We start from the raw sequence: 20762 nt of genomic DNA on the forward strand, positions 1-20762 counted from the left end.
TATATTGGATAAATAGATGTGTGTTTTATTGGTAAGAATCAGACTTAGTATTTACACTTATGCGTGATCTCCCGCAGACCAATGCTGGTAATGAGCCGGATGCAGAAGATGAGCAGGTGTGCTGTGAAGCTCTGGAAGTCATGACCCTGTGTTTTGCCCTTATGCCCACTGCACTGGATGCACTTAGCAAAGAAAAGGCCTGGCAGACTTTCATTATAGATCTGCTGCTGCACTGCCAGAGCAAGTGAGTCATCGTAGACCTCTTTTAAACTTTCACTGGGTAGTGTACTTGGGCCACTCCAGTAATGCTGTTTCTTCTGACCTTGTTACTTTATTTTATTTTTTTAAATAAAATGAGTATTCTTGTTTTTAGTATTTTATAAGGTTACATTAGACTTTCAGAAATGTTTTTAATTTGAAAATTGAGCGCCTGAATTGTAAAATCCCTAGATCTTTAATTTAATTCGTTTTAATTTCTTAAAATATATTGCTTTTTTTATGTTTTTCATTATTAATTAATTAATGGAAATTATTTATGCAATGTCAAGAGAGTTAACTGAAAATTGAATTAACTATGAAACTAAAGACCCTAAAGTTTGCCAATGTTTAATGAGGAATATTTGTAACCAGATTTGGAAAATGTTCAAACAGATTTCTCTAATTTTATCAAACATGATAGAGTGGTTTAGAGACTAACCAATAATTTTGTAAAATTCATTGCCATTACATACTGATATTTGCTCCCAGGTCTGTTCGTCAAATGTCCCAAGAACAGTTCTTCCTCATGGCCACCCGATGTTGTATGGGCCATAGGCCTCTTCTGTTCTTCATCACCCTCCTCTTCACAGTTTTAGGTGTAAGTGTCTTGCATATTTCTCTGGGACAAAGCTGGAGGATTAAAATGTTTAATTTCTTCTGCTAATTCAGAACATCTCATGATTTATAGTTCTCTGTATCCATTTGTGTTCCAGAGCACTGCAAAAGAGCGGGCAAAGCACGCTGCTGATTACTTCACTCTTCTAAGGCACTTACTCAACTATGCATTTAACAGCAACATTAATCTTCCTAACGCAGAAGTTCTCTTAAACAATGAGATTGATTGGTTAAAGCGAATCCGGGTATGTTAATTTACTTAAATTACTTTTTGGAAGTAAAACAAAGTCAACTTTAGTGTGTGCAATTTTGAGTCATGTCTCTTTATTTTTAGGATGAAGTGAAGAGGACTGGGGATCCTGGAGTTGAGGAGACCATTTTGGAAGGTCATATTGGTGTCACAAAAGAGCTACTGGCTTTCCAGACCCCAGAGAAGAAGTTCTACATTGGCTGTGAAAAAGGAGGTGCTAGTCTTATCAAGGTAATCTCCTTGACCATTTTTAAATGACAAAAATCGCCCAATTGTGACTGCATCTTCTTGTCAGACTAATTGATCTTCCTTTTTCTTTATACAAACTCTATAGGAGTTAATGGATGACTTCCTGTTCCCAGCATCTAATGTGTACCTGCAATACATGAAGAGTGGCGAATTCCCCACTGAACAGGCCATACCTGTGTGTAGCACCCCAGCCACCATCACTGCTGGCTTTGAACTGCTGGTTGCACTTGCCGTTGGATGTGTGCGAAATCTCAAGCAGATTGTGGACACACTAACTGATATGTACTATTTAGGTGTGTGCGCCAACATTAGAAAGAAGTGTAGCAGATTCTAAATTCCTAGAAACAGTGTAGTCAACCCCATCATATACTTTTTTTTTATGTACCTTCAGGTTGTGAACCACTTACAGAATGGGAATATTTGCCACCAGTTGGCCCACGGCCCACCAAGGGGTTTGTGGGTCTAAAAAATGCAGGTGCAACTTGCTACATGAACTCAGTTATCCAGCAGCTGTACATGATTCCCCCTATCAGAAATGGCATCCTGGCCATTGAAGGCACAGGCAGTGATGTGGATGATGACATGTCTGGGGACGAGAAGCAAGATAATGAGGTACTGCCTTACAGTGTTAATTTCAGGAGTCTCAGATCAGTTCATGAGAAATGTAGCCTTTATGTGAATGCTTTGAAAAAAACAAAAATGCAAAACATATCTCTAGAGATGGTCTGAGTATGGTTCATTAAAATTGTACTGTGTGAACGCCGTGTTTTAATGTTCACTTGATTTTTCAAATTTGAGAGATTCTATATTTTTGTCCTTTACAGATTTGAATTCACTTTCAATGTATAGTGTAAATGCATATTACTAATGCAATTTAGCCTTGGGAATAGATCAGGTGGAGGGGTGTGGCTTCTCATTTCCCAATATAATTAAACTCAGGTGTGTGCTTTAATAATCCAGAGAATGCAAACATGCCTTGCACTTGTTGTTATGGAAGCACACTTGGTGGACTGCTCCAAGAGAGATTGTGTCTTCAGTACATGTTGTATGTTCATGTCATTACTTGTTTAATTGTTAACTGCCCAATGATGATGATCATCCTTTCTCAGTACTAAGTGACTGACAAATGTAGCCATCTCCAGGGTATGTCTCGTTGCCATTCCCTGGAGCTGAGGGCATTTTTACAAAAGATTTCTTTAAGTCAGGAGTGTCCAATCCTGTTCTTTGATATCTGCCTTCCTGCAAAATTCAGCTCCAACCCTGATCAAACACAACTGAACCAGCTAATTAAGATCTTCAGGAGCACTTGACGGTTACAGACAAGTGCGTTTGATCTGGGTTTGATCTGAACTCTGCAGGTAGACAGATCTCCAGGGACCGGATTGGGCACCCCTGCTTTAAACCATCTTGCAATTTAAGTTACTTCAATTTACCGAAAGTCTTGCTTTAATTTTGCAGAGTAATGTGGATCCCCGTGATGAGGTGTTTGGCTATCAGCACCAGTTTGAAGACAAACCTTCTCTCAGTAAGTCAGAGGACAGGAAGGAATACAACATTGGGGTTCTTCGGCAGTTGCAGGTCATCTTTGGACACTTGGCCTCCTCCAGATTACAATACTACGTGCCTAGGGGTTTCTGGAAGCAGTTTCGGTAAGTTCTCCCTCTCTTTTATATAATCATCCTTTCTATATTAAGACTACAGGACAAGATACGGCTCTCTAAACTGGTCTCTTAATCTCTTCCTCTCTCTGCAGGTTGTGGGGTGAACCAGTCAATCTGAGGGAACAGCATGATGCTCTGGAGTTTTTCAACTCCCTGGTGGACAGTTTGGATGAGGCTTTGAAAGCATTGGGTCACCCTGCCATGCTGAGCAAAGTACTAGGTGGCTCTTTTGCTGACCAGAAAATATGTCAGGGCTGTCCTCACAGGTACATCAGAAATCTAATACTGTGAAATTTTGTAGGACTTAGTTTTTTTCCCCCTTACTAGATGTGTCCCAATGAAACGCTCCATACTGTCTTTTCAGATATGAATGTGAGGAATCGTTTACTACGTTGAATGTAGATATTAGAAACCATCAAAATCTCATTGATTCTATGGAGCAGTATGTGAAAGGAGACTTGCTTGAGGGTGCAAATGCCTACCACTGTGAAAAATGCAACAAGAAGGTGCGTGTTCAGTTTTATATGATCTTTATGAATTTTTTTTATTTATTTTTTTAAGTACACCATATTAAGCTCAAGGTGTTCTTTGTGGCAGGTGGACACAGTGAAGCGTTTGCTCATTAAGAAGCTTCCCCCAGTGCTGGCCATCCAGCTGAAACGCTTCGATTATGACTGGGAACGAGAGTGTGCCATTAAGTTCAATGACTACTTTGAGTTCCCACGGGAGTTAGACATGGAGCCCTATACAGTAGCTGGAGTAGCTAAGCTGGAGGGGTCCGATGTGCACCCAGAAAACCAGGTATTTCACCAACATGGTCTTTCTTAGGTCTTCAAGCTATATCTAATTAAAAAAAAAAGTGATTTGGGAATATTTTTTACATAACTGGAGTTTAAGTTGCTCTTTATGGCACCAGGTGATCCAGCAGAATGAGCCGTCAGAGCCGGAACCCCCCTGCAGCTCTCGTTATCGTTTGGTGGGAGTGCTGGTCCACTCAGGCCAGGCTAGTGGGGGTCATTATTACTCCTACATCATTCAAAGGAATGGCAGTGGTGGTGAGGGAGAAAGGAACCGTTGGTACAAGTTTGACGACGGTGATGTCACTGAGTGCAAGATGGACGATGACGAGGAGATGAAGAACCAGTGCTTTGGTGGAGAGTACATGGGTGAGGTCTTTGACCACATGATGAAGCGCATGTCCTACAGGCGACAGAAGCGCTGGTGGAACGCCTACATCCTCTTTTATGAGCGAATGGACACCTTAGACAAGGACAGTGAGCTGGTTAAATACATCACTGAGCTCACAGTGACCAGCAAACCTCACCAGGTGAAGATGCCCTCTGCTATCGAACGCAGTGTGCGCAAACAGAATGTGCAGTTTATGCACAACCGTATGCAGTACAGCTTGGAATACTTCCAGTTCATCAGGAAACTGCTGACCTGTAACAGTGTGTACTTGAACTCACCGCCAGGTAAATCCAGCCATCGACCTTGCTCTGTTGTCTTCTGTTGTAGATGGGATTAGGGCTGTCACTTGAGCAATTTAATTCTTTCACAGAAAAAAATCTTATTGACCCCAAACTTTTGAATGATAGTTTATGTGCTGGGCAAAAGTCTTCTGAAATGCATTAGGGGCATTCACACACAAGGTGTGTTTTTTTTTTTTTTTTTTCAGTTTTTTTTTTTAAAGAGATGCTGCAAAATATGTGAGCGCAGTGGTCAAACATGTCTGTCTAATGCTTTTACATAGAAAATTGGCACGGTGGAATGGTCAAATAATGCACCAAAATGCCCACATGAATCTATATGCTTATGAGCCTCAAGATGTGATTTTAACAATTTGGGTTTTGAAGTACAATATAGAAGCTCTTCAAATGTGTTTTTTTACATTTAAAAAGCAGTGTTCACATTATACAACAGTTTCTCATTGTTATTTGTGCAGAATAGTTGAGAGATAATGCTGCTCTGCAAGATTTTATTTTGAGCAGGCACAAAGACGCAATGCTGCATGATAGCCAGACTAAATTATGCCTGTAACACATCCACCCCAGTATCTAAGTATGCAGTTGTAGTTGCTGTGCAAATGCTCGTATGCCACCTCTGAGCAGCTTTAGTAACAGTCTGTATAAATACACCCAAATGCCACTTTCAGAAGCATGTTTCACTTCTATAAAGTGTAAATTTGGCATTAGATTCAGTATTTTTCAGGGGTTTTTGTTCTCTTTATTCATCAGTATTTAAATGTTGTGGCTTTTAGGTCAAGACCACCTTTTGCCTGAAGCAGAGGAAATGGCTATGATTAGTATACAGCTTGCTGCTAGATTTCTCTTCAGTACTGGATTCCACACCAAGAAAGTCGTCCGTGGCCCTGCTAGTGATTGGTAAGTGTGTGTTTATCAGGCACATGTTTGCATGTGTTCTTCAACATTTTGTTGATCCTTGTTAGGGCCCGAGCACCGATGGTGTGAGGACGCTATTGTAATTGCTCGGCCTATCATTCTTCTCCGAAATTAATTGCATTTGAGGGCCTAAACATGCTCAAATTCATGAAACTTTGCACACGCGTCAAAGTGGTGAAAATTTACGTCTGATATGGGTTTCAGAATTAGGTGTGGTAAAATGGCTCGATAGCGCCACCTACAAAATTTCAATGAAGCGCCTTTCGCGCTGCGTTTCACATACAAGTATGAAATTCGGTACACACATGTAACAGCCCAATGCCTAAAAAAAAAAACTGAAAACCAACAGGAAGTGAAATATTTAGAATTTTCTCTGCCAAATTTTTGCAGTTTTTGCTATTTCCAGAATTTGTACTTTAACAAACTCCTCCTAGAGGTTTAATCAGATCAACATCATATTTGGTCAGTCTAATATAAAGGCCTTGGCGAAGTTAAATTGCAAAGATCTTGAGTTTTCCCTGACGGGCGTGTCCGTAGCGGCCTCACAAAGTTTGATGTTTCGCCATTAAACAATTTGTTGTTGTAACTCAAGCATACAATGTCCAATCTACCTCAGACTTCACATGTTTTGTTAGAGTCCTGGCCTGAAGATACCTACATGCCAAATTTTTTTTATAGTCATAGCACCACCGGCTGGTAGAAGGAAGTGTGGCAAATACAAATGACTGATGTAGTCCTCCTATTTTTATATATTTAAATAGTTTTCTTGACACGGGTTTGCTTGCAGCTTTAATTCATCAATGTTTTTCTGGTTTCAGGTATGATGCTCTGTGCATCTTGCTGCGACACAGTAAAAATGTGCGTTACTGGTTTGCACACAACGTCCTCTTCGCATATCCAAACCGCTTCTCTGAGTACCTGCTTGAGTGTCCCAGTGCAGAGGTTCGAGGGGCTTTTTCCAAACTCATCGTATTCATTGCACATTTCTCGTTGCAAGATGGACCCTGCCCTTCACCGATTGCCTCACCTGGACCTTCAAGTCAGGTAGGTCTTTTCAGTCTAGTTAGCAATAGCATTTATTTCAGTCTCTATACAGACTTTGTGCGTTCATAGAAAATCAGTGGATATCTTTTCGGAACTTGCCGTTGCAACTCCGCCCATAGGATCTTGTACATTTACGTTTTTTTTTTGTCCTTTACCTCAGGCCTGTGATAATTTAAGTCTAAGTGAGCACTTGTTCCGTGCCGTACTTAATCTGCTGAGAAGGGAAGTGTCTGAGCATGGCCGTCACCTCCAGCAGTACTTCAACCTTTTTGTCATGTATGCCAACCTTGGTAAGTAGCAATCGCCAGCCTTGGGGTCTTCATCCATGCAGACTTGCATGCTACAATGCTCTCCTGTCTCACTCCTCATTTCGTTCACTCAGGCTTGGCAGAGAAGACGCAGCTGTTGAAGCTTGGGGTACCAGCCACCTTCATGCTTGTGGCCCTGGACGAGGGTCCGGGTCCTCCAATTAAGTACCAGTACGCTGAGCTGGGAAAGCTCTATACTGTCGTGTCACAGCTGGTTCGCTGCTGTGATGTGACATCACGCATGCAGTCATCAATCAACGGTGAAGAGTTTTATACCTTGCTGCCAAATGTTTGTAATTTGATGGTAAAATGTTCTGTAGGCTTTCACATGTAGTTTCGGTCCCCATTGCCCAATGAAGATTCTCATCCTTGCTCAGGACTTCCTGACTGACACAAAGCCATCTCCAGGCATTAGTGCCAGGTTGGCAGTGCTTGGAGCTGAGGGCATTTACAGAGAGTCAAGCAGATCTGCACTATTATGTCTTTTTTATTGTCATGCCAATATCAAATAATGTGTTTTGCCATTGTTCCTTAGTGTTTAGAGTAGCTTGATCTGTTGATCAAGATGCTAATTTTTGTATTTGAACTTTAAAGAATGTTTTCTCCCCTTATGCCCAGACCACTAACCAGGATATGAGCTGACATTTTCCACATCTTGACATTTTTAGGTAACCCTCCCCTGCCTAACCCATATGGAGACCCCAACATCACTGCTCCCATCATGCCTTTGCAGCAGCTGGTGGTGGACATTCTGTTTGTGCGCACCAGTTATGTAAAGAAGATTATCGAAGACTGCAGTAACTCAGAGGACACTATCAAACTGCTAAGATTCTGCTGTTGGGAGAATCCTCAGTTTTCTTCCACTGTGCTTAGTGAACTACTGTGGCAGGTGAGTGAGATCAGCAACTTCTCAAAGACAAGAAATTGTATAGCTGGTGGTGAACATTTTTGGATGAGTGTTCTACTGAGATTTTCTTTTCTTTTTTTTGTATCTTTCTGATGATGATAATTAACGTCAATGTGTTTTTGCTTAGGTGGCATATTCATACACGTATGAGTTAAGGCCTTACCTGGACTTGCTCCTCCAGATCTTGTTTATTGAGGACTCATGGCAGACTCACAGGTCAGTCTGCATGTCCACTGTTATTTCATATTTAGCAAATGCCTTTTAAACCAACGTACAAGAAAAACAGGTTTGCTATGCATTGTCTGTTGCCCCCTTTATATTTTCTATAATTAAAAAGCAGTGTTTTTCATACATGGTCAGAATATAACATGCATGTTAACAGGTTGATTTAAAACCATTTATCGGATTATAAATATGGTCCAAAATATCTACAAAGGAGTAATTTTGAAATGGAAACTGTGTAGGAACTCTTGAACGCATATTTTTTGGGTGAAAAATATCACATACTAATGTCTTTCCCTGCTCCTTTTCTTTATGGTTTGTTAGGATCCACAATGTGCTGAAGGGAATCCCTGATGACCGTGATGGGCTTTTTGACACCATTCAGCGCTCCAAAAACCACTATCAAAAGAGAGCTTATCAGTGTATCAAATGCATGGTGGCTCTTTTCAGCAACTGCTCAGTGGCCTATCAGATTCTCCAGGTGAGAACAATAGCATAAAAATAGAAGGCTGTGCACTGTGGATGGGGTTGTTTTATGGTTTTGAATATGCAAAAACGGGTTGCTTTGCCTGTTCCAGAGTAATGGTGATCTAAAGAGGAAGTGGACATGGGCAGTAGAGTGGCTCGGTGACGAGCTGGAACGAAGACCGTACACTGGCAATACCCAGTACACATATAACAACTGGTCCCCTCCTGTCCAGAGCAATGAGACTTCCAACGGATACTTCCTGGAGCGCTCCCACAGTGCCCGTATGACTTTAGCCAAGGCCTGCGAGTTGTGCCCAGAGGAGGTATGTGTTGGCTCATGCCACCCCTCATTGTCTGCAAACTTAGTGCCAGTATGTTTAGTTTAAAAAGTGCAGTCATGCATATGTGCTTTGCCCGTTACTCAGACTTTTTAATCATTACATTTGTATTAATATTTGCATGGTTGCCTTTTACAAAACCCCTTTCAGTAAATACAGATTTTGTTGGTTTGTAATGTAGAGAAACTTTAATAATACAAACATTTTTCTTTCGAAATCAGCACTGAAATCACACCGTGACTTGATAATGATGGGCTGGCACACATATCAAACCATTTAACTCTTAGAAAATAATTGTGAAAAGGATTTTGAAAAGAGTTTTTGTCAATCAAAACATTTTTTGAGTGCTAAATAGCCACGTTTAACTATAGGTAGGGCTTTGAGTTTTCGACCTTTTTTTTATTATTTCCTTTTTTTTTTTAAACGCAAAGCAACTATAAATGCTGATGATATTTGCATAAATTTAAGTTTCATTATTTACGCTTGATTTCATGCCATAGATTATTATTTTTTTCTATTAATTTGCAGAACTAAATCGCTTGCTTTATCAAATCCAGTTTAATGATGAATAGCAAATTACCACAAATGTTTAATGTATACAGCCGTAGATGCATAATTTGTTGGAACAGTATGCAATATTAACTGCCGTTTCAAAATAGTGTCACTTAACGAAGCACGAGGTGGTATCTGAAGAGGACGCTGGCCGGAACCCGTCCTCGACACAGCAGCTTTTGCCAGGGGAAGTCACAGGCCAACAACAGCACACCGTAAGACTCGTATGGCCCGGCGACACTGGTGCCATCTGCGTAACTTTTTGATGTTCACAGGGAGTGATGTAGACAGAACCATCTGTTCACAGGGCATTTTGTAGACAGAACCATCTTCCACCTCCCTCAAAAACAACTGTGAATCAACTGTTTTTCCGTCCTCATCTCAGTGTGTCCAAACTGTTTCTTTCCACCCAACTACAAGTCTTAATGTGGTAACTAAGTGTTCGAAAACTCTAAGCCTTGGCTATAGTGTACAGATGAGTTGGAGGTAATCTTTGTGTCTGGTGGTGTTTTTCGTCTTTTAATTTCTTTTGTGGATGTGATTATTGTTCTTGATCTGATCTGAAAACATCCTGCACTTTTAAGAAGCTTTGTATGACTGCAAACTTAGTTCTTTAAATTCTTGTTCATCTAAATCAGGGGTGTCCAAACTTTTTTGGGAGCCAAATACGATGTTGGGGGCCGGATGATGATACTACTTCTACTACTACTACTACTACATCTACATAAAACACACAACACATTTAGTGTAAATACAAATGCACAAAACTAGCTTACAAGTTTCTGTAATTTGCCCTTATATTTCATTACTCCTTTAATATAATACAATTCTATATGAATATCCCACATATCTGCCACAATACCGTGTTTACAGTTAGTGTTACTACAGTAAAACCATGGTAAATATTTGTGGATTGAAAACTATTCTAACTGGATTGTTGCACAATATTTCTCCTGTTTTCCGTGTCAGTGTGTTGTTGAATGTCAGTGCTGGTTTCATCTGACTTTAAACTAGTTTAGTTCACCAAGACATTTGTATTTGTCCCGAGACCTCTGTGCAAAACACTTTTCCCTGGATCTCACTGCGCTGTTTAGTGGCCGTGTGGTTGAGACCGCTCCGTGAGTAAACGCACTTGTTCTGAGTTTGTGCTGCACTGTCTTTTAAGCAGAGCTGATAAATGGTGTTTCGCGGTTCAAAATCGCTGTTTCGTTCAGCTTTTAGTGCATTGAATGTTTCTCATAAGCAACAGAAATGGCAGTGCTTAACAGTTGGCTGCATAAATGACCACTTTCCTAGCATTAGGATTCTTTGGAAGGTAATGCTATTTTTAGTTCAGTGATCCTGTATTGCTCTTCTCATCTCACTAACACACCAGTGGGCAGGGCCAAAGATGCGATAATGTAGAAGTAGGCGTTGATTTGATTCTGCAGAGAATTGTCATAATGTGGCAATACCAAAAAAGTTGTTTTCTGAGCTTGGATTAACAGGGAAGATTTGAGTTCTGGAGCTTACAGGATGTTTTACAGTACACTGACCTCTTACTTTGTCAAAAGATCAAGGAAAATTGTATTATTTCTCAATTCATGACCCCTTTAATAGACAAGCTGCGGGCCGTTTGAAATTCATCCCGGGACCTAACTGGCCCGCAGGTCAGTCTTTGGACACCCCTGATCTAAATCAAACCTATAAGCCCTGAGCCTTCATATGGGCTTTTTATGTTTAAAACCTTTTGCATTGTAAGGGACTCTCTATAGAGGACTTTATTCACTCACATCCCTGGTTAGTTAGTATTTAAGAAATAAGCCATTTTATATTTAATTAAAATGGTATATCTAGTGCATAATTTCATTTATAATGGTTGTTTTAGGAGCCTGATGAGCAGGAGGCCCTTGAAGAGCAGGACCCTTCTCCCCCAGAGGACACTGCTCTGTACCCTCACTCTCCAGGCACAAAGTTTCAACAGGTACTGAGCTTTAGTCACACGCATCTTTTACTAATCATCTTTTAAACTGTGTATATGTAATGTATGTGAATTGAAAGGGCTATTTTGAAGAGTTTATATAAGAAATCTTGTCACTTTTGATCAAGTTAATGCATCCTTGCTGACAAGTGTACATTTTTCAAAAAAGCTTATTGATCCCAAACTCCACTAAAATGCTCACTGCTTATGTAGGGAAAAAAATACTTACTAGAATCATTCCCTATCAAAATTAACAATGTTCCTGTACCCTCACAAGTAGAGAGGGATGCTGACAGCTCTAAGGTTATTAGGTCTATTCTTAGGACAGCAGTGTACGGATGAATGTATCGCATTCAAAGTCACTTTTGAATAAGTGTTACAATATGATGCCTTTTACAAATCCAAGTAAAAGAGAATTTTGTATAATTGTATAAATTTGATTTCTGATTTTCATGCACTCATTTGATTGTTCTGGTGTCTCTTCAGCAGAATAACCTCCCGCATGCGCAGCCGTACACTGGCCCCGCAGCACAGCACGTCAACAACCCTCAGCGTCCAGGCCCACGAGCACAAGAGAACTGGGAGCCCCCTGAGGAGGTGCCGCCCAGCCAGACTAAAGACTAACAATATGTTGTCACACTGTCGTCCATCTGAATTCTCCAGTGAGATACTCAAATCCAGAGCAAGGCCAGGCCCCACCATGCTGCTCCACTCCAGAGCCTGTGTAACCAGAACATTCAGCTTCCCTCAATTTCTAACCCTGGAGTGGAGTCTCTTCACCGTCTGCTCTGCAGTATTAACTGTCAAAAGTGTAACTTGCAGTGGACTGTGCATATTGTTTGTAATAATAAAACGGGCCTGACGCACTTGTCTCATGACAGAGGTGTACATACTATGTTAATGTTTTGACTGTTCAAAAGCAACAGCGTGTGTGATGCTGTTGGGAGACTGCAGATTTATGAAAATGGAAAAACAACACACACAAAAAAAAAATTACAAATACAACGGTGAAAGACAAAAAAAAAAAAATATCCCTGTTTTATCCCATGCTCAGTAGTAAGGTTTGGGCCGTTTGGGTCATTCTGCTTTTGATCATACATTATATTCATGTCAAAGCTTAACCGGCTATGGCACCTCGTGAGCAAGAGTTGGCCATAGTTTGTGAACGATGGGACGGTTGGGTGATGATCTTGACGTTTAGTTGATGTGAATGGGGTGATGATGCAATTTTAATCTGGAAATTCCTATTGCCTTTTTCTCTTTTTTTTTCTGGTAATAATTAAATAATTTGAAAGCTCCAGCTGACACGCTGTAACATCTTAGCATGGCTTCACATCAAACTAGTATAGCCGAAGGGCAATTCTGTGATTTTTCTTTCTCCACAGTGATTTGGAAGAGCCCTTTTGTTGGTCCCCTCCATATGCTCTTCTAGAGTTGATGTTTTCGAAGCAATGTGAGAAATAAGTGGCTTTACAATTGCACACGTTTCCTCAGTAAATATTTGGCTGTCGCTTTTTTTGGTGGGATAAACACTTAGGTTTTGATGATAGGAATTTTAGAAAGAGAAAATATATGCAACAGTTCATGCCAGGATGCCTGAGACATTAGTGGACAGAACTCGTTTTGCTTATTTGTCTGACCTTGCGTCAGACAAATGGCCTCCTGGCAATTTAGTTGGTCGCCTAAATTCATGATCCCTGTTCACATTCGTGTTCTCTAATAGAGGCTCTGTCTGGGGATTCTTCATTTAAGGAGAGTGAACGTAAAAGCAGGGTTGTACCATAAAATAACTGCTGGTTAGTCATGTTGCAACTTCAGTTAGTAAAGTCTCTTGGATTAAAGGAGTAAACATCAGTAGATACTGTATGTATTTAATTGGTAACTTGAATGCTTTTTTTTTCTTGGATTTTGTTGGAAAAATACCAAATACTCCTGCAAATGAAAATATTCTGCCCATCATATATTTAAATATTTTGCTGTTTTATTTTATAGAATTTATTTTGTTGTATTTCACTAAAAGAAAAATAGAATTTGATTTAAGAGGAACATTTTTGTCCTTGTGTTATTTTTAAAGATTATTGACTGTACAGAGTTCTTCGCCCTGTTTTTTGCCGACTTTTGTTTTGGCCATGATGTGACGTTGAATTCTGAAGCCACAGTCACAATGTTGACTTTCACTTTGTGAGGTTTTTGTGCACAGAAATATTAGAAAAAAAGCATTGCGCCCTTCAAGAATAAAGAAAAGAAATCTGGAAAATGTCTCTGTTATTGTGAAGATTCAGACCTGCATAATGTTTTATTGTTTTTAAGTTCACAAATTTATCACTGAGCACAGCTTTATAGCCACATTTTTAAATTTGTGTTGGTGGGTCAGGTATTACCGTACTTTTTTTTTTTTTTAGAATACTTTTATAATAATCCATAGAACATTTCTGACAATTATGACCACTTATTTCAGTTAGCCTAGATGGACAGTCATATTTTTATCAAATGTGTCAATCATGCTAAAAAAATTAAAAAAAAACCTGTTAGTCTTTTAGGTGCAAGGAATTATCTCAAGATTTTAAATTAGGTTGGACTGGAGTTCCAAACTATCCTCATAATTTAAAGCTTTTTATTTTTTTGGTTTAATGTTCAGCCTCTGCTCAGAAAAGGCACCCAGAACTGTCATTTTTTTGGTTTAGAATACAATAATTATGGGAATATTAGGTCAAATTGTGGGAAAGGCTGTCCCGAGAACCCTCATAAATTGCACCTTCAATTTTAGCCAGGTTGCCACCAGCCACTCTTAACCAGATTTAAAAACCCAAAAGGCCAATCTCAATATGTGCAGAATGAGAACTTTTTCGGTATGAGGTGATGCTGGAATCTAATGAGCTCAAAACTTTGGGTTGGTTGTAGAAACGGCACTGGCAGTCTGCCCAGGCATGGATGCAACTCTCTGTTAGAGCCCGACCGATAAAGGATTTTTAAGGCCGATACCGATACAAATATTTGGTCACTTAAAAATCCGATATTCCGATATATCAGCCGATATATATATAAAAAATAAAAAAATAAAATAACAGAAACGCGTAAAAAAACACAAACAGATTTCCCTTATACATCAGTTATTTGTAGTTATTCATGATCCCTCAGCCTCTCTAAAATAATATGATAATGCAGTTTAAAAATAAACTTGTTTGTTTTATTGTCACAACAGAACAGAGGAACATAAAATATATTAAAGTTCTGATAAATAAAATGTATAAAAATACAAACTTAAGATATGAAACTTAAAGTCGTTTGGACGAAAACACAATAGGCTAACAAAAACAAAAAATCAAAGTTACCAGTATTAATAGATGTGGTAAGCTTTATAAATATAACTTTTAGCAAGACTGGAAAAAAAATATTCAGTTAAGTTCTAGAAGTTCTGATAAATAACAACAACAGCAAAACATAAACTATATACAGTATAAATATGAGCCACCTTATAATTACAATGTCAACTTGCTTATCCCTTTACATGCACTTTTAATTCTATCCATCAAGCTACCACAAACCATTTTCAATCATCATTTGCTGCCTGCCTTCTAAAATCTACTAACGTTACTGATGATGACTCGTGTAATCCATTATTTGACTCGTTAATGCGGCGTCTGAACGAAGTCACGCACTTTCGTTCACTCTTCACGAGCCTAACTTACGATTTACAATGCAGAGACTGGAACTACAAATATACTAGTTATACCGGTAAATACAGTAATCATTACTTTATTTAGGCAGAATAAGTTTGTTGTGTTTTTCAAGGCGCATTAATGTTAGCGGTCTCCCACTGATAGCCATGGCATTAGCTAGCTTTGTGGTTAGCGTCTATGATAAGTTATAATTTAGAAATATGTATACTTTTTCAAAATAACGGGCAGGGGAGAGATGATACGTCTCATGATGTCAAACTGTCAGACTATTAAAGAAATACATCTTATTCAGTCACATTGTCCGAGGTAAAATAAGTCAGTCAACTGTAACCTAGCGTAATTACCAGCTCTCTTGGCTTACATGTAACAGCAAAACTGGACTTGGCAGTTACAAATTGCGTCATGTTATTTGAGTTAAGAGAACTGATGGGGATGTTCTTTTAACTGTTATTCAATTCAAGCAATGTATGTCTCGTTGCCAACTTACATGCATTTCGCGGATGATCTGTGTTGTGAATGCAGCGCTCAGAGCGCTGAAGCTCAGCATGACTCTGCTGGATCAGCTGGTGGTGTTGCCCATAGACATAATAAATACATAGACGCCCTATTGGCCGCTTTAGAACGTTGCTGCAATACGTCAACGCGTCCGCCATATTGCTGAGGGCAAGACTGCACTGTAAACAAATGCAAGTAAACGGGTGAGCTGCGGCTTTTCTGGATAAAAACAAAAAAAACGTTTACATTTATCAACCGATTTCAGTGGTTTATGATGTACGTGGTATACTAAAAGTTCTATTCTATAGTTACTTAAAATCTTGATAGTTAGACTTATAAAATAGATATATTTTAATAAGGAATTGTCAAAGGCTTGTAATGCGTTTGGCTTTTTATACTTGAATAAGAATTATGAAGACGCCCATACTGAGATATAATTTAATTTTCACATTAAATGAAATAAAGTTTTCTTATAGTGGAAAAGGCATTTTCTGTATTTAACCGATTTTTGCTTTTCTTGTGCTTAGAATTGACCGTCATTGAGAAAATGAAACATCTGCAAATACAAATCACACTGGCAGGCTGCTTTCTGTTTTTTATAGCACTAAAATGATAGATATTTACAGGTAGATACTCTAAATATACAATAACAAAGATAACTCATGGATCCTTTATACATATGATTTGGTACAACTACACTGCAATGCAAATAGTAAATACATGATAAAGTGAGAAGTAATAGTAAATAGTGCATAGTCAATAAAAAAATTGTCAATGAAATAAACAAACAGTATACAGCAAATAAAATAATGAATAGTATAATTATATAATATCAAAAATACAATAATATAATGATAATAGCATAGTTTGTATAATACTATAATAATAGCAATAGAATATGAAATATCAATTACAGAATAGAGACAATAATAAAACATAGTTAAATAGTGACTAGTGAAAAGTACAATAATTTACCAGCATAACTATAATAGATTGATAATTGCAAGTGGTATAATATAATAACGATAATAATAATAATAGCAAATACAATGTAATATCAATTGCAGAATAATATAGACAATAATAAAAATAGTAAATTAAATAGTGACTGGTAGGTACAATAATAGTATTGGTATAATAATAATAACAACAATAACAAAAGGCTGTATATTAACCATCAATCATCTATAATCAGTCATCCTTTGTAGGGTCACCATGGCACACATCACAGAAAAACACAAAACCTGAAATGTACACCAGGGCATTGTCCACAAGGCTACCAAAGCGGGTTGGCAGGAAGCTGTGGTCACACACAAGTGCAGAAACGTTTACAAAAGGGGATGGAAGCTCCTCAGATTCTTCTACTGCTAGAGATTACATTTCAACAGCTGGGGTCCATTCTTCGTACCTCGCTTAATACATCTGAGATGATTTGACAGATCCCAGATCTTTTCATCGTGATCACTGATCTCTGGATAATTTGGTTCTTCAAACAAATTTGCGGATTGGATTAAAATATCTGGATTAAGTTATCTGAGATTACTGCACGTTCTTGTGTTCCCTGAAGAGGGCAGATACTCAAAACCACGATCAGCAATGCAGCGATTGGCTGGTGGCAAGACAGCAACGTAATGACATCATATAATTAAAAAAGCCACCTGGCTTTTAACTGTACGTGTGTAAACCTCTGATAAAATGATAATATATTCCATCACAAATAAATCTCTCAATCAAGTGGCTGTGTGTATAGTACTACTATACACAACATTATAGTATTATAATATTTTCAAATACTCATTTTTATATGATTTTTATATTCTTATTATTTAAAATTATTATTGCCCCAGGTTCAGTAATGAACTCTTGAAATAAAGTAGCAGTGGCTGGGACAGATTTTAAGTATGCAACCTAATCCTGTTTACATGAAATAAACTGCTCCTGAGCAGGTTTGAGTTTCCGGACCTGTTGCTATGACAGCAAGTCCAGGGGCCAGTTGCATAAACTAAGCCATTATGTTAAGACAGTGTCTTAAGATCTAGTATGAGCCACTAGCAGTTAGGCAAGTGGCATTCAGTCTTACTTTTCGTATCAAATTAAGCCAGTCTATGTTTTTATGTAACTGATTAAAAAAAAATTATGAACAGTCTTAAAGAAAAAAATGTATGTCTAACTTGTAAGACTAGTCTTAATGGTTTATGCAACTGGCCCCCGGATGAGCTTCGAAGAACCAAACAATCCAAGATCATGCCAAATCGGCAACAATCAAGTCCAGCTAACTGAGTTAGCCACATACGAAGAACAGACCCCTGATAGCGACAGGGTCTCATCCTGTGGTTCCACTTTCCCTGAAGTGCTTGGAGAGACACCGCACCGGACCATGAGACACCGGAAAATGCCCTGGAACTGGCCAGCAGTTGGATGTTTATTCCATCCCCCTAAAAACCACACACACACACACACACACACACACACACACACACACACACACACACACACACACACACACACACACACACACACACACACACACACACACACACACACACACACACACACACACACACTTACTTAAGAAATAGTTCACACAAAAATTAAAATGAGCTGATAATGTATTCACCCTAAGGCCATCCAATATGTATATGTCATATAAACATAGATATATATGTCATATCTTGGCCAGCAGAGTTTCATATTTGGGTGAACTAGAACTGCACAATTCTGGATGAATCACGATTTTTTGCTGTAATCCTACTTATCAAAGGTTTTAATAGAAATAGCAGAATAATTGTAATTTAAGAATAAGATGATGTAGGTGTTTGAATTAATATTCTTTTTACAATTAATCATGCAGCTCTTCCTTTAATACAGATATTGCCTCTTTTCAGATTATATTTTGATATCTGAAATCCGTACCTGATGCTCAAATTCGAGCTCTGATATCGTACCTCTTTGTCTGGGAAACCTTCAATGTGTGATAAAAGTTAGCTAGGCAACTAACTTAACTTAAGTTAACTAACGTTAAGAGTCACAATATGTCAGTCGCCTGTCATAAAAGTCTTTCAAAAATATATAGATGAATCGATTTCAGGAAATTTAATTTATAATATAAAATATAATATAAGCTAAAACTATAATATAAATCATGTCAACTCATGTCTCAACTTCCACAGCTAAGTAGCGACATCGCTAGCTATTTTAGTCTGACTCTGGTGTCACTACTAATTATATAATAATATAACGACCAAATACAACCAGAAACAAATGTTCAGTCTTACTTGTGAAAGGTAATTCCCCGAGAACTGTTTCCAATTGTGCGGTGATTTGTACAGCCCCGAGCAGCACACGAAGCAGGCATTTTTCTCAATTCCTGTTATTAGAGTTATTGGAAAGTTGCCCTCCGCAATATGGCGGCGTCGTTGACGTGCGGTCCAGCGGCCAATAGGGCGTCTATGTATTTATTATGTCTATGGTGTTGCCAGCCGGCACGTTGTAGAGTGCCCTCTGGTGGACAAACTATGAAACGCCAACACTCAATGTGTTTGAGAGGTGTTTCGTCCAACATTATGAAGCTGCAGACTCGGAGCCTGCTGCATCTACAGTCCCGCACCCAGAGTCCCGCATTCTCAGGCCCCTCATTTTTCGAGACAGCGCCTCCTGCTGTTCGGAAGATCGTATAACACCTGCACACAGAGTCCCGCATTCTCAGACTCCGGATGCAATATAACGGTCTCGCTTCTTTTAAAGTTTTTCACATAAATTAACACAAAATAATTACAAAATAACATATTTGCGTTCCCTGCTCAGTGCATGTTCCAAAAAACACACTGTTCTCTGACTAACAAATTACCCAGTAGTTATTTTTTGTGTGTGGGTGGTAGGCTAGCCTAATCGAAAGAAAATTACTGATGGAAGAGATACAATTACAGATTGAACTATCTTATTATCAATATTAATATTGTGTGATTATTATATTGCCTCAATGTTTTTCAAATTCCAATGTTTCTTTCAGTTCAACCTATGGTCTAATTAACATATACCATGCCAAAAACGTTTTTTTTAAATATTTTGAATGCAATGCAAAGCTCAAAACTCAAGAATAGACAAAACACCAATAATAAACAATTCTGTACTTTATTTAACGATCACCTAAACATCATGTTGCTGTAAAAAGGACAAAGAAAAGAAAAAAGTAAAAAAGAATTTTGTTAGTGACTTTACTTTACATCTTCAATTACATAAGGTAAAATAATAACTTTACTCTCTGCTAGGTGACTGTTTTTTCATTCGTTTGGCAATCGCTCTGTCAAATTCCTCGACTTCACTAAAATGATTGCCATTGTCAAAAATATTGTGTAATAATAAATTATATATTTTTTGCAAATGCAAATTACAAGCATACCTAGGGTTATAAGTAAGGCCACTGAGGAACACCTCCTCAGCTCCTGCCAGGAAAATGCCTGCATCTCACATAGGCCATGAATGATGGCCTGTCCATATAAATTAATTAATTAATTAACATATAAAACATTGCATATATGGCAATAATAGAAACAATCCAATTGACAAACATGTTTGGGCCCACCTCAGGAAAAGAAAACTACAAATTAACTCCACTTCATCTGTTAAGTTCAGTTGAGTTTTAGACTTATCCAGCAGAGCTTTGAGGAGTTCAGAAAGAATGTCTGCTGTTGCTTATTGTCCTTGTAGACTGGCACACGTGGCTTTGGGGGAAACCACTTTGGTTTCCCATTGAGAACATCCTGTGGGGCAAACAAAAAGTGTTATTTTATATACATTATTTCATATTCATATTATATACATTTATATTTATATTCATTATATATATATATATATATATATATATATATATATATATATATATATATATATATATATATATATATATATATATATATATATATATATATATATTCACATATGTATATATTCAGATACAGTTATTTCACCATTTGCAGGATCCTTCATATCAACAACTTCATATCACAGTTTAATTAACATGGATTAATTTTAATATGTAAGTTTTATAAGTATAGGCTACTCATTTAAGTAGGCTACATAAATTATATAAAGTAAAAAATTACTCCATTTGACATTAATTAATTCAATTTATAGTTTTAAGATAAAAGGTAATAAAAAAAGGTCAAACTGTAAATCTGATTAAATAATGAATGATGACATTCTTTGATATTAATCAATCACACTCAATGTATTTAATTGGTCTACCTTAATTTTTATCGGATTTTACAATGGCTTGTCTACAAAAAGTCTGCTAAGCTATAAAAAGTATTTTCGGGAAAAAACTCTCTTTACAAATATTAAATGAGCTATTCATGTT

At 38.0% G+C, this 20762-nt stretch overlaps 1 protein-coding gene across 4 annotated transcripts in view; it reads left to right on the forward strand.

Moving 5' to 3' along the window:
• usp9 (ubiquitin specific peptidase 9) overlaps window positions 1–13484 on the forward strand; it is a 38717-nt gene extending 25233 nt beyond the window's left edge. For 2 of the 4 annotated variants that reach the window (XM_079821571.1, XM_079821573.1), the window contains 22 exons: window positions 78–244; window positions 748–856; window positions 972–1118; window positions 1208–1354; window positions 1458–1665; window positions 1764–1984; window positions 2831–3021; window positions 3126–3299; window positions 3398–3539; window positions 3631–3834; window positions 3950–4505; window positions 5291–5414; window positions 6251–6476; window positions 6637–6766; window positions 6859–7044; window positions 7453–7673; window positions 7819–7907; window positions 8238–8394; window positions 8492–8704; window positions 9379–9486; window positions 11139–11234; window positions 11718–13484. In XM_079821571.1, coding sequence (XP_079677697.1) covers window positions 78–244; window positions 748–856; window positions 972–1118; window positions 1208–1354; window positions 1458–1665; window positions 1764–1984; window positions 2831–3021; window positions 3126–3299; window positions 3398–3539; window positions 3631–3834; window positions 3950–4505; window positions 5291–5414; window positions 6251–6476; window positions 6637–6766; window positions 6859–7044; window positions 7453–7673; window positions 7819–7907; window positions 8238–8394; window positions 8492–8704; window positions 9379–9486; window positions 11139–11234; window positions 11718–11855 — 3954 coding nt within the window. In that variant the 3' untranslated portion in view covers window positions 11856–13484. The remainder of the gene's footprint in view (window positions 1–77; window positions 245–747; window positions 857–971; window positions 1119–1207; window positions 1355–1457; window positions 1666–1763; window positions 1985–2830; window positions 3022–3125; window positions 3300–3397; window positions 3540–3630; window positions 3835–3949; window positions 4506–5290; window positions 5415–6250; window positions 6477–6636; window positions 6767–6858; window positions 7045–7452; window positions 7674–7818; window positions 7908–8237; window positions 8395–8491; window positions 8705–9378; window positions 9487–11138; window positions 11235–11717) is intronic. The other 2 variants (XM_079821572.1, XM_079821574.1) reach the window with 1 other exon arrangement.
• The last annotated feature ends 7278 nt before the right edge of the window (window positions 13485–20762 follow it).

Source organism: Gobio gobio, assembly GCF_949357685.1.
Source record: "Gobio gobio genome assembly, chromosome: 7".
Taxonomy (NCBI): domain Eukaryota; kingdom Metazoa; phylum Chordata; class Actinopteri; order Cypriniformes; family Gobionidae; genus Gobio; species Gobio gobio.